At 43.1% G+C, this 23,630-nt stretch overlaps 1 protein-coding gene across 2 annotated transcripts in view; it reads left to right on the plus strand.

Annotated features, from left to right (window-relative positions):
• EYA3 (EYA transcriptional coactivator and phosphatase 3) overlaps window positions 1–23,630 on the plus strand; it is a 170,378-nt gene that overhangs the window by 108,722 nt on the left and 38,026 nt on the right. For both annotated transcript variants that reach the window (XM_068269324.1, XM_068269325.1), the window contains 2 exons: window positions 8,440–8,523; window positions 20,880–20,969. In XM_068269324.1, coding sequence (XP_068125425.1) covers window positions 8,440–8,523; window positions 20,880–20,969 — 174 coding nt within the window. The remainder of the gene's footprint in view (window positions 1–8,439; window positions 8,524–20,879; window positions 20,970–23,630) is intronic.

A 23,630-nucleotide genomic window follows, 5' to 3' on the forward strand; every position in this document is an offset into this window, starting at 1 on the left:
GCTGGCTCTAGTAAAGACAGAGGGGGTTACTTTATACTCTTAAAGGAATACTATCGATACCCAAGTGTTCTAAAATGACAATGTACAAATAATGTCTAGTAGCTGTGTAAACATTTTCCTACTTTTCATGTTAAATATCAGAGGCAAAAGCTGTAATTTATTGAGGGTGGGATTTAGCTATATTGGGACAAATCAGTTGCAGAAGGGGTGTCTGCTTCAATGCACAGCCAGAGTTACATATAAGACTACAGAAAGCAAATATCAAGCATATCAAACTCTGAAAGCAAAAACAATATGAAAAAGCTGTGAGAATGTTACATTTCCACATTTCCTCTGCTCTCTTCAGACACTTCAGTCAGAAACAGAGCTCCCAACAGCTGCAGCTCCTGTGTCCTGTCTTTCTCTGTCACACACAGAGCTACACATAGAGTTAACTGATCAAGTGTGAGGGGAATTTCCCCTCTCCTCATGGCTCAGTCAACCGTAAGCAAAGAAGTTGCTACTAAAATGTATACACCAGTACTTAGCAGCACTTCTCAAACAATTCCTGTGTCAATTGAAAAAAATATGTGAATCGATAGTATTCCTTTGTTAGCCCATGTCTCCAACCAGTTCCAGTCACAACTTCCACAGTCAGTTATACCTGTTTACTTATACTTTTTCCCCACTTACCAATGTAACGTTTGTTCAAACATTTAACCACTTGAGGACCTAGGGCTTTCTACCCCTTAAGGACCGGACACTTTTTTTCCATTCAGACCACTGCAGCTTTCACGGTTTATTGCTCGCTCATACAACCTACCACCTAAATGAATTTTGGCTCCTTTTCTTGTCACTAATAAAGCTTTCTTTTGGTGCTATTTGATTGCTCCTGCGATTTTTACTTTTTATTATATTCATCAAAAAAGACATAAATTTTGGCAAAAAAATGATTTTTTTAACTTTCTGTGCTGACATTTTTCAAATAAAGTAAAATTTCTGTATACACGCAGCGCGAAAAATGTGGACAAACATGTTTTGGATAAATAAAAACCCATTCAGTGTATATTTATTGGTTTGGGTAAAAGTTATAGCGTTTACAAACTATGGTGCAAAAAGTGAATTTTCCCATTTTCAAGCATCTATGACTTTTCTGACCCCCTGTCATGTTTCATGAGGGGCTAGAATTCCAGGATAGTATAAATACCCCCCAAATGGCCCCATTTTGGAAAGCAGACATCCCAAAGTATTCACTGAGAGGCATAATGAGTTCATAGAAGATATTATTTTTTGTCACAAGTAAGCGGAAAATGACACTTTGTGACAAAGAAAAAAAAAAATAAAAAGTTTCCATTTCTTCTAACTTGCGACAAAAAAAAAATGAAATCTGCCACGGACTCACCATGCCCCTCTCTGAATACCTTGAAGGGTCTACTTTCCAAAATGGGTCATTTGTGGGGTGTGTTTACTGTCCTGACATTTTGGGGGGGTGCTAAATTGTAAGCACCCCTGTAAAGCCTAAAGGTGCTCATTGGACTTTGGACCCCTTAGCGCAGTTAGGCTGCCAAAAAGTGCCACACATGTGGTATTGCCATACTCAGGAGAAGTAGTATAATGTGTTTTAGGGTGTATTTTTACACATACCCATGCTGGGTGGGAGAAATATCTCTGTAAATGACAATTTTTTTAATTTTTTTTTTACACACAATTGTCCATTTACAGAGATCTTTCTCCCACTCAGCATGGGTATGTGTAAAAATACACCCCAAAACACATTATACTACTTCTCCTGAGTACGGCGATACCACATGTTTGGTACTTTTTTGCACCCTAACTGCACTAAAGGGCCCAAAGTCCAATGAGTACCTTTAGGATTTCACAGGTCATTTTGAGAAATTTCATTTCTAGACTACTCCTCACGGTTTAGGGCCCCTAAAATGCCAGGGCAGTATAGGAACCCCACAAATGACCCCATTTTAGAAAGAAGACACCCCAAGGTATTCCTTTAGGAGTATGGTGAGTTCATAGAAGATTTTATTGTTTGTCACAAGTTAGCGGAAAATGACACTTTGTGAAAAAACACAATTAAAATCAATTTCCGCTAACTTGTGACAAAAAATAAAATCTTCTATGAACTCGCTATACTACTAACGGAATACCTTGGGGTGTCCTCTTTCTAAAATGGGATCATTTGTGGGGTTCCTATACTGCCCTGGCATTTTAGGGGCCCTAAACCGTGAGGAGTAGTCTTGAAACGAAATTTCTCAAAATGACCTGTGAAATCCTAAAGGTACTCATTGGACTTTGGGCCCCTTAGCGTACTTAGGGTGTAAAAAAAGTGCCACACATGTGGTACCGCCGTACTCAGGAGAAGTAGTATAATGCGTTTTGGGGTGTATTTTTACACATACCCATGCTAAGTGGGAGAAATATCTCTGTAAATGACAATTGTTTGATTTTTTTTTTTTACACACAATTGTACATTTACATAGAAATTTCTCCCACCCAGCATGGGTATGTGTAAAAATACACCCCAAAACACATTATACTACTTTTCCTGAGTACGGCGGTACCACATGTGTGACACTTCTTTTTTTGCAGCCTAGGTGCGCTAAGGGGCCCAACGTCCTATTCACAGGTCATTTTGAGGCATTTGTTTTCTAGACTACTCCTCGCGGTTTAGGGCCCCTAAAATGCCAGGGCAGTATAGGAACCCCACAAGTGACCCCATTTTAGAAAGAAGACACCCCAAGGTATTCCGTTAGGTGTATGGCGAGTTCATAGAAGATTTTATTTTTTTGTCACAAGTTAGTGAAAAATTACACTTTGAAAAAAACCCAATAAAAATCAATTTCCGCTAACTTTTGACAAAAAATAAAATCTTCTATGAACTCGTCATACACCTAACAGAATACCTTGGGGTGTCTTTTTTTCTAAAATGGGGTCACTTGTGGGGTTCCTATACCACCTTGGCATTTTACGGGCCCAAAACCGTGAGTAGTCTGGAAACCAAATGTCTCAAAATGACTGTTCAGGGGTATAAGCATCTGCAAATTTTGATGACAGGTGGTCTATGAGGGGGCGAATTTTGTGGAACCGGTCATAAGCAGGGTGGCCTTTTAGATGACAGGTTGTATTAGGCCTGATCTGATGGATAGGAGTGCTAGGGGGGTGACAGGAGGTGATTGATGGGTGTCTCAGGGGGTGGTTAGAGGGGAAAATAGATGCAATCAATGCACTGGGGAGGTGATCGGAAGGGGGTCTGAGGGGGATCTGAGGGTTTGGCCGAGTGATCAGGAGCCCACACGGGGCAAATTAGGGCCTGATCTGATGGGTAGGTGTGCTAGGGGGTGACAGGAGGTGATTGATGGGTGTCTCAAGGTGTGATTAGAGGGGGAAAAATATGCAAGCAATGCACTGGCGAGGTGATCAGGGCTGGGGTCTGAGGGCATTCTGAGGGTGTGGGCGGGTGATTGAGTGCCCTAGGGGCAGATAGGGGTCTAATCTGATAGGTAGCAGTGACAGGGGGTGATTGATGGGTAATTATTGGGTGTTTAGGGTAGAGAACAGATGTAAACACTGCACTTGGGAGGTGATCGGACGTCGGATCTGCGGGCGATCTATTGGTGTGGGTGGGTGGGTGATCAGATTGCCCGCAAGGGGCAGGTTAGGGGCTGATTGATGGGTGGCAGTGACAGCTGGTGATTGATGGGTGGCAGTGACGGGGTGATTGATGGGTGGCAGTGACAGGGGGTGATTGATGGGTGATTGATAGGTGATTGACAGGTAATCAGTGGGTTATTACAGGGGAGAACAGATGTAAATATTGCACTGGCGAATTGATAAGGGGGGGGTCTGAGGGCAATCTGAGCGTGTAGGCGGGTGATTGGGTGCCCGCAAGGGACAGATTAGGGTCTGATCTGATGGGTAACAGTGACAGGTGGTGATAGGGGGTGATTGATGGGTGATTGATGGGTAATTAGTGGGTGTTTAGAGAAGATAACAGATGTAAACAATACATTTGGGAGGTAATCTGACGGCGGGTTTGCGGGCGATCTAATGGTGTGGGTGGGTGATCAGATTGCCCACAAGGGGCAGGTTAGGGGCTGATTGATGGGTGGCAGTGACAGGGGGTGATTGATGGGTGATAGGTGATTGGCAGGTGATTGACAGGTGATCAGTGGGTTATTACAGGGAAGAACAGATGTAATTAATGCACTGGTGAATTGATAAGGGGGGGTCAGAGGGCAATCTGAGCGTGTGGGCGGGTGATTGGGTGCCCGCAAGGGGCAGATTAGGGTTTGATCTGATAGGTAAAAGTGACAGGTGGTGATAGGGGGTGATTGATGGGTAATTAGTGGGTGTTTAGAGGAGAGAATAGATGTAAACAATGCATTTGGGAGGTGATCTGATGTCGGATCTGCGGGCGATCTATTGGTGTGGGGGAGGTGATCAGATTGCCCGCAAGGGGCAGGTTAGGGGCTGATTGATGGGTGGCAGTGACAGGGGGTGATTGATGGGTGATTGACAGGTGATCAGGGGGGATAGATGCATACAGTACATGGGGGGGGGGGGGTCTGGGGAGAATCTGAGGGGTGGGGGGGTGATCAGGAGGGAGCAGGGGGCAGGGGGGGGATAAAAAAAAATAGCGTTGACAGATAGTGACAGGGAGTGATTGATGGGTGATTAGGGGGGTGATTGGGTGCAAACAGGGGTCTGGGGGGTGGGCAGGGGGGGGGTCTGATGGGTGCTGTGGGCGATCTGTGGGGGGGGGGAATCAGTGTGCTTGGTGCAAACTAGGGTGGCTGCAGCCTGCCCTGGTGGTCCCTCGGACACTGGGACCACCAGGGCAGGAGGCAGCCTGTATAATACACTTTGTAAACATTACAAAGTGTATTATACACTTTGTATGCGGCGATCGTCGGGTTAACATCCCGCCGGCGCTTCCGTATGGCCGGCGGGATGTTGCGGCGGGTGAGCGGCGCCAGGCGCGGAGGCGGAGGATCGCGTCACGGATGACGCGATCGCTCCGCCCATGCCCCTACAAGGACCGCCGCCATTTGTCTATACGGCGGTCCTTGCGGGGTGCACTTCCCGGCCGCCAATTGTATATACGGCGGTCGGGAAGTGGTTAACGTATACCTGACCCAAGGCAAAGCTACCTAAGGTAAGAACAGAGGTATGTTTTCTTAAGCTCTGTAAATCCTCCCCTACATGACCACAACAGATTGATTTATTCATGACCAGAACAAAATCTGTCATGTTGAAATATCAATTGCTTTCAAGTACGGTGTACCTGACTCAAGGCAGAGCTACCTAAAATAAGCCCAGAGTGATGTTTATGCTGGGTCCACATGCCTTTATGCCTTATCTGTCCTCTCCCTGACCCCCATGTCTCTGTAATCATTTCTTGAAAAATCTTTCAGCTAACATTTTTAGACAGGAAGAGGCAGGCTTGCTGCAATGTTTACGCCCATCACCCTTTACAAGACTGAATGGGGGGGGGAGTAGAGGGTGATAGAACGGAACATTGCTGCAAGCCTGCCTTTTCCAGCCCGATTTTACTTTAGCTGTTCAGATTTTTTTCAAGTAGCAATTACAGAGACAAGGAAAAAAACAGACAACGCTCAAGTTACCGTATGTGGATTCAGCATGAACATACCCCTGAGCTTTAGGTTGCTTTGCCTCAAGTTAGCTATACTGGCCACGGGAAGCCTACATCTTCTGTGGTCATATAGGTGACATTTGACAGAACTAAAGAAAATTGTCTGGTTTTAACTCCTTCGTGCATGAAAGACACCTCTTCAGCTATCAGGTTGTTTTGTTCTTTACAATGTGCATTTCTTTTGCTAGATTTAACTGTTCCTCCTATTGGTGAAAGCCATTTTTACAGTTCTTGCATTTTTTTTCTTGCACGTTTTATGTAGTGTTGATACATTTTTCACAGTATATTAAATGAACAGTTAACATTGCCAACTGTCCCTCTGAGGAGATCACAATCTGACATCCCAATAACCTTCTATGGCCACTTGTGGAGGGAAGCAAGTTTTGTAATGTGGGTGTTAAAATGCATTTCTTCTGGATACTTTGCTAAGAGAACTAACTCAATATAGATTTTGTCCTGTAAGATTTAAACCTAGCTATTAGGCTTTTTTTTCCACATTGACGTTGATCTCCAGGGAGAGCTTTCTGGTCTCTCACTCCCGAAATCGTACATTAGAGCATTATCATGCTAGCATTTGTATAGCACTTTTCTCTAGTCAGACTCAAAGCATTTTTGAACTGTGACCACTAAGCATGCACTCAATAGGCCACAGTGCCGTGTTGGGGAGTCTTGCACAAGGACTCCTTACTGAATGTAAATCCTGGTCTCCTATGTCGGAGGTGGTACCCTTAACCAGTACACTGGTCAGCCACTCCATACATCGTAGTAGCATGTTTTGTTTGTTGTTGTTTTGTTTTTAAAGCCCACACATAGATACTTCTGCAGTGTTAGTTGAGTCAGTGGTCACTTGGTCATACTGGTATATCCTAAGTTTTCCCCTCCTCCCTGGTGGTATGATTTCTGGATTTTAGGGTCTTTTCAGCAAATTTCAGACCCTAAAATCGGGGAAAAAATCATGCAGCCAGAAAACCAGCAGCAGCCCCAGCATTCGCTCACCTCCCTGGGCTCCAGCGCTGCAATTTTCCCTCCATCCTCCGGGTGGCACTGTAACTCTGGTGATGCAAAGCAAAAAGGTAGACCGCTACACTTACGTGTGTACACAGATGGGAGCAGGGAGATCAATGCCAAAAGTCCATAAATATCCAAGGAAGTCCCGCTACACCAAGAGGTAGGGTGAAGTAGAAAAAATACTTTATTGTAAATCCATCTTAACCACTTAATGACCGCCTAACGCCGATAGGCGTCGGCGGGTCGTTAGTGGTATAGCATGGAAACGGCCGCTCGATCAAGCGGCCTTTCCATGGCAGTTCACGGAGACTGTCTCCGTGAACAGTGTGCGAGCCGCCGATCGCGGCTCGCACGCATAAAGTAAACATCCGGGGAAGAAATCCCCGCTGTTTACATCACACGGCGCTGCTGCGCAGCAGCGCCGTGACGTAGATCGGCGATCCCCGGCCTCTGATTGGCCGGGGATCGCCGGCATCTGAAAGGCAGAAGCCTATCCTATCAGGCGCAGGACGGAACTCCGTCCTGCGCCACTCACAGGGTAAGGGAGAGGGAGGGAAAGCCGGGGAGGGCGGAAAGCGCTCCGGAGGGGGGCTTTGAAGAGCCCCACCCGGAAAGTGCGGGTAGCCGGCGGCGATCAGACCCCCCCCAGCAGGACATCCCCCTAGTGGGGAAAAAAGGGGGGGGGGGGGAGTCTGATCGCCCTGGCTATTTCCTGATCGGTGCTGCGGGCTGGAGAGTCCACGCAGCACCGATCAGAAGAAACTACCCTGGTCCTTAAGTGGTTAATCCATTACCAGTGTACAAGTAAAAAGCTCACGCGTATCGGAGCAATGTGTGGCTCCTTAATCATAGCTATGATTAAGGAGCCACACATTGCTCCGATACGCGTGAGCTTTTTACTTGTACACTGGTAATGGATTAAGATGGATTTACAATAAAGTATTTTTTCTACTTCACCCTACCTCTTGGTGTAGCGGGACTTCCTTGGATATTTAAGTAACTCTGGTGAGATCGAGGCTCTAAATTACTCTGTAGTGAGATCACTGACGGCGGAGGACAGGAAAGAGAATGGCTACCGAGGTCTGGATCACCCAGGAGGTGAGTAAACATGCCCACTGCGCGCTATTCTTTGCATAGAGCTCCTGACGGCCTACGTTCGGACTTATTACCAGGGAGGTTAAAGACTAAGGGCCGTTTCCACCAGCGCGGAAACCGGGCCGAATCCGCAGAGTTTCCCCGCAGGCAAGTCGCTCGGGGAAACTCTGCCATAGGAAATAATGGCGCCGCCGGCCGAATCGCTTAGTGATTCGGCCGGCATTGCCCACAGTTTTCGCGTGGGAGGCAGCGAATCCCATAGCCGTGCATGGCACGGGTTCTGGGATTCGTCTGTGTTCTCGCAGTCAGGGTTGGTAAGTGGCAGCAGACTCCCTAAACTATTGCAGCACCCTTTGGAAAGGAAGCATGGTCCAGAGAAGGAGGCTGCGCTCCCAAGATGGGAAAATGCCAGCTTGCAGTCACATGATCATAGACTCTTTTAGCAAAACAAACACATTTCTTATTTTGTTGTTTTTAAACATGCAGCCACTGTGCTATCTTTTTGGGGTTGAGGGTAATGCAAAACACTTCTTACAATTCCTCAAGGCCACTCAAAAGCACACTGTTCCATTCCTCATTGTAGCTGCTATTGCCCTGTACCTTTCTTTGTTACGCCTCTCATTTCTGTCAGCATGTCTGTTCTTAGACATTATAAGGATTGTGTTGCATATACTTTTGTTTTGTTTCCCCAGCGTGTGTTTTTGTGGGACTTGGATGAGACCATTATCATCTTTCACTCTCTGCTCACCGGTTCATATGCACAAAAGTACGGAAAGGTACATATTTCAGGATCCACTGCTCAGAATTTGTATACATTTGTTCTTGCTTGTTTTTGTATGTTAGAAGTTTCATACACTGCTTTTAAATATTTGTTACTGGGTTTTTTTATGCCTAATTTTTGTGGTTTTTATTAAATAATTAACTTAAAACATCTGTTAAGATTCAAGGCTGTGTTACTGTAAGTTGTCATAGGGTGATCTGTCATTTGTTGTACTAATTACTTGAAACTCAAATTGCAACAACGCAAGGGTCCAACTTACTAAATAGGTAAAGTGTATTTGTAACTTAGAAAGTACACATGTTGAACTAGTTGTCCTGTAAAAAGCCATGCCTGCTTTCCAGAAATGCATATTTAAGTTGTATGAATTGCCAGCCCAACACTTTATGGCTAAGGCATTGTTCACACTGATAGTTTTAAATGTGGCTAAAAGACCACTATGATGAAAAACTGTAACATTTATAATCAAGTTTTATATAGGTCCTTGCCAAGGAGCGAAATGAAATCTTGAGAATCCTCCCTTAGGAGATGAACTAGTCTAACACCTGTTATAAAGCGGGTCAAAGCCATCAGATCGATAACACCTAGTGACAAGCTGCATGGGAAAAAAGTAATTTGCAGTTCAAGCATATGTACATACTGTATGAATATTACTGCTTTACAATTTTGCTTTAACCACTCTCAATTCTGTCAGTGGGAAGTGGCTGACTTATGCACATGCTAAAATGGAGGCTAGTGCAGTTGAGGTTTAGAAATTATAACTACAATACACATACCCACAGTTTATCACCCTCATAACCATCGGCATGAACAAAACCTTATTGCAATGAAATCTGGAGAGCAGGTGCTGAGCTTTTGCAAAACAAGATTCAATGGTTTAAATACTACATTAACCACATATAGACTGAAGTACAATATAATTACATCCTCTGTCACCAGTTTTGGCAGGACATGAATATTAGTATGTATGAGATTATGTAAGCCCAAAGTGTGCTGGCATGTGTCTGCTCATCACCCGTGGGACATTGGTGGATCTAACCAGGGTATTCCACCATAGTGTCAGGTTACCCCCTTTAAAACAATAATGGGTAAAAATGATAAACTGTGACTTGCTTCCATTTTTTCCTTTTTCCCTTTAGAATGCATAGGAAATAAAGTAAGAACTGGGCATAAAAGCACCTAAATCTAATCTAGTTTGTCCTGAAAACAAAAGTATAATTCACTTGGGTGTCATAAGTAGTAATACAGTTATTGCTGAATAAATAAGGATATAGATAAAATGTCAACACTGCTCTACCCGTAAGGGTAAAAAGGTCTTGGTACAAAGAACATATCTTGGCACTTGTACACATTGTTAAAGTCCCTGTATAGAAGAAATCTTATGTTCAGTTCTATTTACAAACAAGTTTTAAAATCTGAGGGTTTAAAAAGGTGTGTTTGGTTTTTTTGGGGTTTTTTTGTATTGTTTTTATAATTTTTTTTTTAGTACTAAACCAAAACTCCAGGAGCGGATCAGTTTATTTTGGTGCCCGGCTCTGAGAGCCGTGCGCCGAAACTGGGCGCCGTCATAGCAGCAATGCTCTGATGCGCACACCGGCTGCCAGACCCCAAATTACATCTCCCTCTGACAACTCGAAGGGGAATAGCCGCCTCGGAGTTTAGCGGAAACAGGAAGAGCCGTTATTCGGCTCTCCCCACGCCGAACTGAGCGGCGCCGATATAATATGCACCCCTCCAGGAGCAAACCTATGACACAACGGAATAGCCCACTGATTAGATTTGCTATTGACAGGTCACTAATATAAAACAAGTTCTTTACCTGAATTTTGAAATAAAAACATTTGGGCCTTTTTTTTGTTGCATTCATTATTCTCCCTGTGTGAATGAGTACTTGATTCCTGTGAATTGACATCCTCAGTTCAACATTACCTGTCGTGCTGTGAAGCTGCAATTGAACAACCATATTGAATATCGTATTTGTGATCCCCAGGCTTATTTCAGTTAGACAAAACGTTGTGCTTCCCCCATCCCTTTGTTGGCTTTTATTTAAAAAAACAACAACAAAAAAGCAGTGGCTATGTTTGAAGGCACTTTAAAGCCTTGTACATATGTAAGAAGGCATGTAAAACTAGAGATGGAGACAAGTCCTGGCCCTGCTGCAAAGCATTTGTAGCGGTGACAGGTAGATTCTGTCATCAAAAACCTATAGTACAGAAACATGCATACCGTTGAACCGGGGAGAGAGTGCAGTGGGTGCGGGCACTGGTGAGCCTGATGGCCAGGCTGCGCTTTCCTGTGAGGCTGCGTGTTTGAAGACATTCTAAAGCATTGTACATACTTAGGAGGAATGCTGCCCATCGGGATCGGCACCTGATCCCTTGAGTGACATGGCTGGGCCAAGACTGATAGACGCGCATTGTTGGCCTACAGGCTAGTAACATGTGCGACTCCTATGTGCGTGAAGGGGGGGGGGGGTGAAGGTTGAGTTGTATGGTTGTGATGCAGCAACCACCTCAGCCGAGTTTCATCTAGCTTGTGTACAGGGCTTAACTGCTATAAACAAAATCGCCACTATACGTCGTCTTTGCAAAATAAATGAAGCAAATCATTGCCCATTTTATTTCAGTTTCAAATCATGTGTATTCCCCCATACACATGCTAGATGAAACTCGGCTGAGGCAGTCGCTACGCCACAACCGCGCCGCTGCACTCTATCCCCCCCTAATTTTAAAAATTGAAGGCCATTTAGCTAGACTCAGCGATGCTTGAATCTGTCAACTGGCCTCCTGTCAAGTTGGTACTAGAAGGAATGGCCAGATTAATAATGCCTTCAATTGAGAGAGACGGAAGGTGTTGGGAAGGTTTCATTCTAGACTAGTTTGCCTGCCATGTTTAGATGCTCATGCCTGCCATGTTTAGATGCTCAAGTAGCTCAGAGGGAAATTGGATCTGGACATTTTTATATGATTTTTTTTTTTTAATGTTAGCCTTTAGCATTACATTTCCCATAGTTTGAAGCCTTACAATAAAGACTGGTTTTATTGCAACATTTGGATATGGAACATACTTGTATTGTTTTTGACATGTGATTTTCTGTACTGTACCTTTCTTTTGTTCTGACCAAAAAAATCTGCTAATCCATTGTTCTAAAATTCAATAAAAACTAGGTGTTGTACCAGACAGCACCACAGTTGGCTGCTAAATGCATACAACTCCTGGCTAACCTGCATTGTATACTTGGAAACCCTAAAGCTGGCCATACACAGGACATCTGTGGCCTTTTCTGATGTTCAGAGTTTTCTGTGGCATTTCAAAGAAAGAATGACCCGTAGAAAGTCACATGTACACTTCAGGGTAAATGGTCTGCTAAATGCCCAGCTAGCTATCAAATGAAATATGTGGTATCATTTTAAACATGATTAGTAGAAAAGATTTGAGTTGATGCCTATGTTATATGAATTGTTTTTAGTGACAATCTGAATCTGCAATACAATTATTTTTATATATTAAGTGCCAAAATATAGCACTTTAAAGTGACAGAATTTAAAAGATAATACATAAATTGTTACAAAACTGGTAGACAGGCTGCTACACTCACGTCTGTGACACATATGGGAGCAGGGAAGTTCAAGCCAAACATCCAGAAATCCAAAGAAAAAATCCCGCTGCACCAGATGGAGGGATATGATAAAAGAAGACCTTTATTTGTAATCCAACATCAAAATTGCAAGGAAAAGCTCACGCGTATCGGAGCGACGGCTCCTTAATCATAGCTTACAAAAGACAAACATTACACGGATTATATAGGTGAAAAAAGACACGCCCATAGGTGTCGACTCAATTCTTAAAGAGACATGATTAAAATGGTGTGAATCAATACAATACACCTAATAATAAAAAACATACACAGTAGATGTCCTTTTAAAACATAGCATCAAACATCGCATGTTGACAAATATGTGCAAATCGAAAATATATATGAGAGAGGGAACAGGACTAAATTAGAGGGAAAAAGGAGGGGTTTGGAGAGAAAAGGGGGGAGAAAAGGGGGGGGGGGGAAGAGGGATTGGCATAGCAAAAGGGGGGGGGGGGGTATTGTATGAACATATACATGTATAAATATATCAATGTGTAAAAAAGCGTACATGTACACCCACAGTCTATAATGGTCGTTGGAAAGTGTTGGAAACTATATGGAGACCTGCCTAACGCACAACTAGGAGTGAATATGCATCACTGTTTGTTAAACATTATATATCGTACTTAGATCTAACCTAGAATTCAAACCTAAAGGTAAGCGTGTCCCCAATTTCCAAATCCAGTACGCCTCTCTTTTTAACAGCATCCTGTCTGTGTCCCCACCCCTCACAGAACTCACAATCCTCTCCACACCCTGAAACTTAAAGCTGGACATGTCCCCGGAGTGGACATGTAAGAAATGTTTGGAAACACTAGAGATCTTGGTGATATAGGACTTATCCCTAAGGCACCTACCCGCTCCATTATAATGCTCAGATATTCTTTGTCGCAATGGGCGGGTGGTACAACCAACGTACTGGACTTGACATGTTTGGCACGATATTAAATAAACAACATTACATGTATGGCAATTGATATATTGTTTCATATCGTGCATGGTAGATTTGGAATATGAGACAATTACCCGAGTCTGGTCGTGAACACCACAGTACCTACACGTGTTGTACCCACACCTGTAGGAACCTTTATATGTGAGCCAAGTTGGGGTTTGTTTAGCTTTACCGCAATATAAACTCGGTGAGAGACTTGCAGCGAGAGTGGGGGCACGTCTTGAGGAGAAACCGCATCCTTCTGTTAATATTCTATGTAATTTTGGGTCCGCGTGCAGGACAGGCAAGTATTTTTTAATAGTATTAACAATTAGATTGTATTCTAAACTATAAGAGGTTACAAAGTTAACCCCTTTATTCCATTGTCTGTTCCTGCAAGCGGACCTCGGTGTCAAAAGATCCTGTCGTTTTTTATGAAGGGCCAAATCTTTGGCCTTTTGTATCTGATCTCGCTGGTAGCCTCGATTATGGAGTCTCGACTCTACTATTCCCAGCTCCTGTTGGAGCATATCAGGATCAGAACAGTTTCTCGCTGCCCTAACCATTTCACCATATGGGATGGATTTCAGTGTATGGCTAGGATGGCAGCTATTTGCCAACAGTAATGAGTTACCCGCACACGGCTTTCTGAAAGTTCTGGTCTGGATGCTCTTAGATCCCTCCCTGCTGGTCAATGTGAGATCTAAATAATCTATTTCCATTGTATTAGAGACCATAGTAAAGGAGAGGTTCAAATTGTTATTGTTACAGTACCCCAGAAAGCCGGGTAAAGCATCGCTGGGGCCCTTCCATATTAGCAGCAGGTCATCTATGTAACGGGCATACCAAAACAAGAAATCAGAGAAAGGATTATCATCCCCAAAGATGCGGAGCTCCTCCCACCACCCCATGTATAAATTCGCCAGGGATGGGGAGAATTTAGCTCCCATAGAAGCTCCGCATCTTTGGAGGTAGTAAACTCCATCAAACATAAAATAATTATGACTTAAAAGATACTCTACTGCCAATATAAGAAAATCACCCACCGCTGGGGAAAAAGTGCTATATTTTTTAATATGGAAATCTAAGGCTTTTAAGGCCAGGTGGTGGGGAATGGAGGAGTATAATGAGGCGACATCCATTGTCACCCAAATGAAACGGTCATCCCACTCTAGGTTCTCTATACTAGACAATAGATGTGTAGTGTCACGCAAAAACCCAGGGAGACGGCGTACCAAAGGCTGGAGACATGTGTCCACCCACTGTCCCAGGCGCTCACCCAAGGAGCCTATACCCGCAACTATCGGGCGGCCCCTCGGGGGGACGTCCGGTTTGTGTACTTTGGGTAAGTGATGAAAAATCGGGACAATGGGAGCCTCCACCATAAGGTACCCCCTCTCTCTATCACTAAAAACTCCCAATGAGACACCTAGGCTTAGTAACTGTCCCAGCTCCTTCTGGAAGCGTTGAGTGGGATCCCCAGGCAAGACCTGATAGGTGTTACTATCCCCCAATTGGCGCAGTGCCTCATCTTTGTAGGCCACCGCGTCAAGAACCACTACAGCACCTCCTTTATCAGCATTTCGAATAATTATTGTTTTATTATTTTGGAGGGACTGTAGTGCCTCTTTTTCTGTTTTGGTAAGGTCAGAAGGGGCCCTAGATATTCTTTTAATCTGCATGAGTTCAGCTTCGACCAAATCTTGGAAGGTGTCCACCACCGGTGTCCTGGCCTGAATCGGGTAAAAATGTGGATTGGAGGCAGCCACCGGACCCGGGGCTGTCTCAGAGGCTGGGCCATCACTCATGCTGGACAAATGTTCCAACACGAGGATGGTCGAGACCTCCTGATATGGAGGGATCTGCCCAATCTCCGGAACAGCAAAAGAGGAGGGTCCGGTGGATGCCCCACTACCAACATTCACTTCATCTGATGCTTCTGTTTCAAGGAAATGCTTTCTCACCATCAAATTTCTCACAAATTTATTAACGTCTAGCATAGTGCTAAAAACATCAAAGTGGTAAGACGGTGCAAAGGAAAGACCCCTAGAAAGAAGAGCTGTTTCAGCCTGGGAAAGTTCTACACTTGACAAGTTAATGACATTGGTAGTAGCTATGGAATATTTCGTTCTCTTGCAGTGCTTACGACCTGCTCTCCTGCTCTTTCTCCTCTTTTGTTCCTGTATTTGCGGTTCCCCCTCTTGGGACGTTGGTAATATGTGGGTTGCCTTGGAGGGGTCTCTTGAATGGTCCGTCCGCGCTGGTCCCCCCCCTTTGGGGTACCAGCAAAGACTGACTGCGCCCTCTCCTCCCTAACCTCTGAAATATCTGATGCGGATCCTGTGCTGTCTATTGAGCTAAAGCTGACCCTCTTGGTGTACCTTGGTTTACGAAGAATAGGTCTAGGTGACCTGTGCACTGTCTCCCACCTACCCCATTCGTATACCACATTATTCTTGTAGTCACCCGAGTCCCTAAGAAACTTGACCCTTTTGGTATTCATAATAAGATTCTCAATCTTGGAGATATTTTCCTTCATTTTAGTAGTCAGGTCATCAAAATGTTCAAAGGAAGAGAATTTATTAAGTTCTCTTCGCGTATCTGCAATTTGAACCTTGATGTCTGTCAATTTTCTTTCCTCATATGTTATTATCAGTTTCATAAGACGAATGGAACAGTCAGTCAATACTTGGTTCCATTCGAGTACGAACTGATCCGAATAAATGGTGGTAGGGACTTTTTTGATGCGCAGTCCCCTAGGTATCATGCCTTCAGCTACATAATGTTTTAAGGTTGTTATGTCCCACCAAAGGCGGACTTCTTTATCTAGAAGGCACTCCAAACCTGAAAAGGAAGATTGTAAATTCATAGCTGGATCAACATTACATGACCCTGATTCTTTAGAAAAAACAGACATATATTTGTTAATTTTGTCTGGGTACATTAATAATTCACCCAAAATGTCCAACGCATAATCAGATCCTGCTTCTACTGATTCTAGGTTCTCAGGATTACCATTATCAGTTACTCTCATATATATTTTCGATTTGCACATATTTGTCAACATGCGATGTTTGATGCTATGTTTTAAAAGGACATCTACTGTGTATGTTTTTTATTATTAGGTGTATTGTATTGATTCACACCATTTTAATCATGTCTCTTTAAGAATTGAGTCGACACCTATGGGCGTGTCTTACTAAAATGAAGGAAAATATCTCCAAGATTGAGAATCTTATTATGAATACCAAAAGGGTCAAGTTTCTTAGGGACTCGGGTGACTACAAGAATAATGTGGTATACGAATGGGGTAGGTGGGAGACAGTGCACAGGTCACCTAGACCTATTCTTCGTAAACCAAGGTACACCAAGAGGGTCAGCTTTAGCTCAATAGACAGCACAGGATCCGCATCAGATATTTCAGAGGTTAGGGAGGAGAGGGCGCAGTCAGTCTTTGCTGGTACCCCAAAGGGGGGGGACCAGCGCGGACGGACCATTCAAGAGACCCCTCCAAGGCAACCCACATATTACCAACGTCCCAAGAGGGGGAACCGCAAATACAGGAACAAAAGAGGAGAAAGAGCAGGAGAGCAGGTCGTAAGCACTGCAAGAGAACGAAATATTCCATAGCTACTACCAATGTCATTAACTTGTCAAGTGTAGAACTTTCCCAGGCTGAAACAGCTCTTCTTTCTAGGGGTCTTTCCTTTGCACCGTCTTACCACTTTGATGTTTTTAGCACTATGCTAGACGTTAATAAATTTGTGAGAAATTTGATGGTGAGAAAGCATTTCCTTGAAACAGAAGCATCAGATGAAGTGAATGTTGGTAGTGGGGCATCCACCGGACCCTCCTCTTTTGCTGTTCCGGAGATTGGGCAGATCCCTCCATATCAGGAGGTCTCGACCATCCTCGTGTTGGAACATTTGTCCAGCATGAGTGATGGCCCAGCCTCTGAGACAGCCCCGGGTCCGGTGGCTGCCTCCAATCCACATTTTTACCCGATTCAGGCCAGGACACCGGTGGTGGACACCTTCCAAGATTTGGTCGAAGCTGAACTCATGCAGATTAAAAGAATATCTAGGGCCCCTTCTGACCTTACCAAAACAGAAAAAGAGGCACTACAGTCCCTCCAAAATAATAAAACAATAATTATTCGAAATGCTGATAAAGGAGGTGCTGTAGTGGTTCTTGACGCGGTGGCCTACAAAGATGAGGCACTGCGCCAATTGGGGGATAGTAACACCTATCAGGTCTTGCCTGGGGATCCCACTCAACGCTTCCAGAAGGAGCTGGGACAGTTACTAAGCCTAGGTGTCTCGTTGGGAGTTTTTAGTGATAGAGAGAGGGGGTACCTTATGGTGGAGGCTCTCATTGTCCCGATTTTTCATCACTTACCCAAAGTACACAAACCGGACGTCCCCCCGAGGGGCCGCCCGATAGTTGCGGGTATAGGCTCCTTGGGTGAGCGCCTGGGACAGTGGGTGGACACATGTCTCCAGCCTTTGGTACGCCGTCTCCCTGGGTTTTTGCGTGACACTACACATCTATTGTCTAGTATAGAGAACCTAGAGTGGGATGACCGTTTCATTTGGGTGACAATGGATGTCGCCTCATTATACTCCTCCATTCCCCACCACCTGGCCTTAAAAGCCTTAGATTTCCATATTAAAAAATATAGCACTTTTTCCCCAGCGGTGGGTGATTTTCTTATATTGGCAGTAGAGTATCTTTTAAGTCATAATTATTTTATGTTTGATGGAGTTTACTACCTCCAAAGATGCGGAGCTTCTATGGGAGCTAAATTCTCCCCATCCCTGGCGAATTTATACATGGGGTGGTGGGAGGAGCTCCGCATCTTTGGGGATGATAATCCTTTCTCTGATTTCTTGTTTTGGTATGCCCGTTACATAGATGACCTGCTGCTAATATGGAAGGGCCCCAGCGATGCTTTACCCGGCTTTCTGGGGTACTGTAACAATAACAATTTGAACCTCTCCTTTACTATGGTCTCTAATACAATGGAAATAGATTATTTAGATCTCACATTGACCAGCAGGGAGGGATCTAAGAGCATCCAGACCAGAACTTTCAGAAAGCCGTGTGCGGGTAACTCATTACTGTTGGCAAATAGCTGCCATCCTAGCCATACACTGAAATCCATCCCATATGGTGAAATGGTTAGGGCAGCGAGAAACTGTTCTGATCCTGATATGCTCCAACAGGAGCTGGGAATAGTAGAGTCGAGACTCCATAATCGAGGCTACCAGCGAGATCAGATACAAAAGGCCAAAGATTTGGCCCTTCATAAAAAACGACAGGATCTTTTGACACCGAGGTCCGCTTGCAGGAACAGACAATGGAATAAAGGGGTTAACTTTGTAACCTCTTATAGTTTAGAATACAATCTAATTGTTAATACTATTAAAAAATACTTGCCTGTCCTGCACGCGGACCCAAAATTACATAGAATATTAACAGAAGGATGCGGTTTCTCCTCAAGACGTGCCCCCACTCTCGCTGCAAGTCTCTCACCGAGTTTATATTGCGGTAAAGCTAAACAAACCCCAACTTGGCTCACATATAAAGGTTCCTACAGGTGTGGGTACAACACGTGTAGGTACTGTGGTGTTCACGACCAGACTCGGGTAATTGTCTCATATTCCAAATCTACCATGCACGATATGAAACAATATATCAATTGCCATACATGTAATGTTGTTTATTTAATATCGTGCCAAACATGTCAAGTCCAGTACGTTGGTTGTACCACCCGCCCATTGCGACAAAGAATATCTGAGCATTATAATGGAGCGGGTAGGTGCCTTAGGGATAAGTCCTATATCACCAAGATCTCTAGTGTTTCCAAACATTTCTTACATGTCCACTCCGGGGACATGTCCAGCTTTAAGTTTCAGGGTGTGGAGAGGATTGTGAGTTCTGTGAGGGGTGGGGACACAGACAGGATGCTGTTAAAAAGAGAGGCGTACTGGATTTGGAAATTGGGGACACGCTTACCTTTAGGTTTGAATTCTAGGTTAGATCTAAGTACGATATATAATGTTTAACAAACAGTGATGCATATTCACTCCTAGTTGTGCGTTAGGCAGGTCTCCATATAGTTTCCAACACTTTCCAACGACCATTATAGACTGTGGGTGTACATGTACGCTTTTTTACACATTGATATATTTATACATGTATATGTTCATACAATACCCCCCCCCCCCCTTTTGCTATGCCAATCCCTCTTCCCCCCCCCCCTTTTCTCCCCCCTTTTCTCTCCAAACCCCTCCTTTTTCCCTCTAATTTAGTCCTGTTCCCTCTCTCATATATATTTTCGATTTGCACATATTTGTCAACATGCGATGTTTGATGCTATGTTTTAAAAGGACATCTACTGTGTATGTTTTTTATTATTAGGTGTATTGTATTGATTCACACCATTTTAATCATGTCTCTTTAAGAATTGAGTCGACACCTATGGGCGTGTCTTTTTTCACCTATATAATCCGTGTAATGTTTGTCTTTTGTAAGCTATGATTAAGGAGCCGTCGCTCCGATACGCGTGAGCTTTTCCTTGCAATTTTGATGTTGGATTACAAATAAAGGTCTTCTTTTATCATATCCCTCCATCTGGTGCAGCGGGATTTTTTCTTTGGATTACATAAATTGTTACCTTAGGTACTGAGGGCTTGTAATAGTACAATAAGAAAACAAAAAAAGACAACATATTGTGCTAGGAACATAATTTAAAATGAACTGGAGGTGAAAATAAACTGATGAGAGAAACAATTGTATCTATCCTCCTCCTTTTAAAAATGCTAAAGGTTGCTTAAATATTAGTTTATTGACTCTGCTCAATGACGCAATCTTTCCTGTCCCAGCGTTAAAATATATGAATCACTGGCCCTTTTTTTTTCTTAAATCTAACCCCTGTACTCAGAAGCTGTTGTCTGCCACCGTTTTCTGTGAGTGAGGGTTAAGGTGGCCATACACAGGTTGATTGTTTTTTTTTTTTTTTACTTCGATCGATTATTAAAATTGATAAATCGAATAGATCAAAAATAAAGTTGTCATTTTGATGTAAAATCGATTCTTATCGGCTGATATTCGATCAAATTCTTCGAATTAATTAATCGAGTATGTTGGGTTATTTAAATCAATGGAACAAAAATCGAGAGCTTTTCATCATGTATTGATCGACCTTTACTCGATCTGATTCATCAGGGTACTTATTTTGTGATTAAAAATTGCCTCCGATCGATTGAAGGTGGAAAAAGAGAACACAAATGAACCCCAGTGTATGGGCAAAAAAGCGATTCATGTTCGATCGATTCATTTCTTTTGAATAGATTCTAAGAATTGATAGGTCAATCGATTGTCCTATAATCAACCAGTGTATGGGCAGCATTATTAGGCTATAGTCTGAGTGGATCTCGATAGATAAGAAACAACATTTATAGATAATTTAGGTATGATATGTAGTGATAAAGTTATTACCGAATGATTAGGAGAAGTTCTGAAATGTGAAATTGCTCACGTCCTTAGAGTGAAAACAATCCCGCTGTCAGAAGTGGTTAATAAGAACATACTGAAAAAAATGTATGTTTTAGGGAGATGGTCCAGCGTACTTATTTTTGGGACAAGATAAGCTTGGTCATTGCAGGCTGTTTCATTTCTGTGAGATAGGCTTTGTATATATCAACAAAATTTATGTTTTTTTGTTTTTTTGTTTTGTTTTTTTTTGTTTTGTTTTTTTTTTTTTTTTTGGGAAATTTTTTAGGACCCCACATTAGTGGTAGGATCAGGCCTGGCCATGGAGGAAATGATCTTTGAAGTCGCAGACACACATTTATTTTTCAATGACTTGGAGGTAAGACGTTCCTGAAAATTGGGGATGCTCATGTACCTTATGATCAGTTTTGTTAACTAGGGTTTTAAGAAGGAAACTTAATATTTAGCGGAACTTGAAAAAGACTGATCAGATGCAACTTCTGGTTAGAAGAGAATTTGCTTTAACCTTCCCGGTGTTTCATTTCCCTGTAATTTTTGTACCAAAAGCAGTACAATTTTTTTTTTTTTTTTAGCGTTTCTTTATACTGTAACCATTTTTGTGGACTGATTGCAAGTTGTGGTCTTGCAAGCTGTCCGCAAGCATGTGTACAATATAAAAAAAACAAAGTTTTTTTTTTATTATTTGCTGCTGTGGGCAGTAGTGCTGCCCATCACTTTAATTTTTTTGTACTTTTTATTTTTTTTATTTTTTTTTATATATATATATATATATATACCGTATATTGAATCCAATACAGATGTTTGTATTGGATCCAATAAAAAATAATGACTCTACCGCCTGATGTGACATTGCATGCGCCCGACACCAGGGGGCGCATGCAGCGTCATCAGAGGGACACGACGGGGGACGTGATTGCCGGGGAACAGGAAGCAGATGAAGAATGAAGAGGAGGAAATTGCAGCTAAGAAGATGGGAATCTGCGTGCAGGGAAGCCGCAAGGTGCCGGCGATGGATTCCACACGCCAGTTACACCACAGGTGAGTATTCGCAATTACTGGATGAGCCTGACTCGGATTCCAGCTTTTTTTTTTTTTTTTTTTTTTTTTTTTTTTAGTAAGTCGGGCTTGTCCTTAATGCTAGGGAGGTTAACCTGTAACCGTTTTGTCAATAAGTTTATAAGGATAGGAAAAGGAGTAGAATACAACACTCAACCTCTGCTAGTGCTACAGTGGTGCAGTGTCCTTCCTTCCACTTAAAAAAGTGGCAAAAATATGTACAAGGACCCACACTTCATTAAACATCTAGAGAAGACAGACAGTCAATGCAAAGGTAGTTCAGACAGTGATGTGCCCTTAATCATAGCCTAAGGTTAACAAACACGCTTAGCATATATATACAAAAATACTCCACCCCCAGAAATTTACCTTTCATTCTCGTGCAGAGGAGCATACAAGGCAAAAGCTAAAAACTGGTGCAGAGCCTGTTATATTGCTTTTACTGTATCAGACTAAGATTCCCATCTTGCATTCAGACCACCTGGCATCACTGTACCAAGGTGGAAGACACATGCAGTCTCCAGACAGGTTTTGATGGGCATCTACCTAGTCAGGGTGAAATACTTTGATGGCCTTTAAAATGTCATATCTCCACCGTTTACTTCCAGGAAATTCATGGCACATTTGAAATATTCCTTGAAGTCCATAAAGGCCCCCTAGAGTGCTCAGCCAACCTCAGTCTGAGGAGTCTAATTGTGCATCCAACATATTGTGCAAGACACCTAAAACATTTTCTAAATTACACTTAATAAATTGTCAAACAGTACTTAAATTAAGTAAATTGAATAGTATAGCACTTTAACATCCAGTGTTACCCATATGACTCTTTCCTGACTGGATCCAAACTGGATAAGACATGCTTGGTGTCCTAGATCAATCCAGGAAGCCAACAAACCAAAGGCTGTAGGTAGGAATCCATCCAATTGACCTTGCACTCGACTTGAGAGCCAATGCCAGCCACTATGCATGCAGCTTTTTTGGAATCCCTTTCGCAGCAGAATTGCTGCCAGTGTGATACGGCACTTAAGGAGTGTACACACGCTCAAGTACTGTCACCTGCAGGGATCGGGACTCCATCCCTTGGTCCCTCTGCTGACCGTTGGGGCCCAAGTGCATTGCTAGCCTCCAGGCTTGAAAAGTGTATTGTTGGTATGAGGCGGAGAAGAGAGATGAGGCCTGATGCATGAACGAGCGAGAGAGGTTAGAAGGAAAAAAAAAACATGCTCACGGCACAGAGAACCATCCAATGTGTGTATAAGGCTTTAGGCAAAATCAGTCTGTACCTTTCCCTTTGCATTATGATCAATAGGAGATTGCAATTTGAGCAAAATGCCGTCTTGCCTTCTAGAAATCGCCTTACCTGCAGAACTAATGTTCCACAGTGACGCTTGACAGATGCTACAGACACTAAAATGTATTCTCCGCCTCCCAGCTCCCCTGACCTGGAGTTTTATACTAAAGTTTAATGCCTGGTATACACTATGCAATTTCCCGTCAGATGAACAAGTCCAATTGATAATTTCCGACCAGACTCCTCAGGTTTCGGATCGATTTTTCAATCCATTTTGTACAGAAGTGACCGGAAAAATGATTAGAAATCTGATCGGACCTGTTGAGAATTATCAAACATTGAGGTAGTACTGCTGAGTCTTCAGGCATTCAGAAGTAATAAAGATCAATAGCTGCAGAAAGTTTCACATATGCAGGCAAAAATATGTAGCATTGCTTTTGTGAGGGAACTTTGGCTGCAAATGTAAGTTCAATTTAAAGGTGCTCACTTATGATGAAATCTTCATTGTACAGAACTACATAAAACATCTATTCAATATGTATTCACACAATTTACTCTTCTACTGTATATATTTGGTAAAATTATACAATCAAAATTGTATCATTAGTGGTCACCTTAAATTTTACGATTTCTGATGTGCAGTTGGTCCTGTATACAGTATTGCTGCCTCAA

The sequence above is a fragment of the Hyperolius riggenbachi genome, chromosome 2 (genome assembly GCF_040937935.1).
Source record: "Hyperolius riggenbachi isolate aHypRig1 chromosome 2, aHypRig1.pri, whole genome shotgun sequence".
Classification (NCBI taxonomy): domain Eukaryota; kingdom Metazoa; phylum Chordata; class Amphibia; order Anura; family Hyperoliidae; genus Hyperolius; species Hyperolius riggenbachi.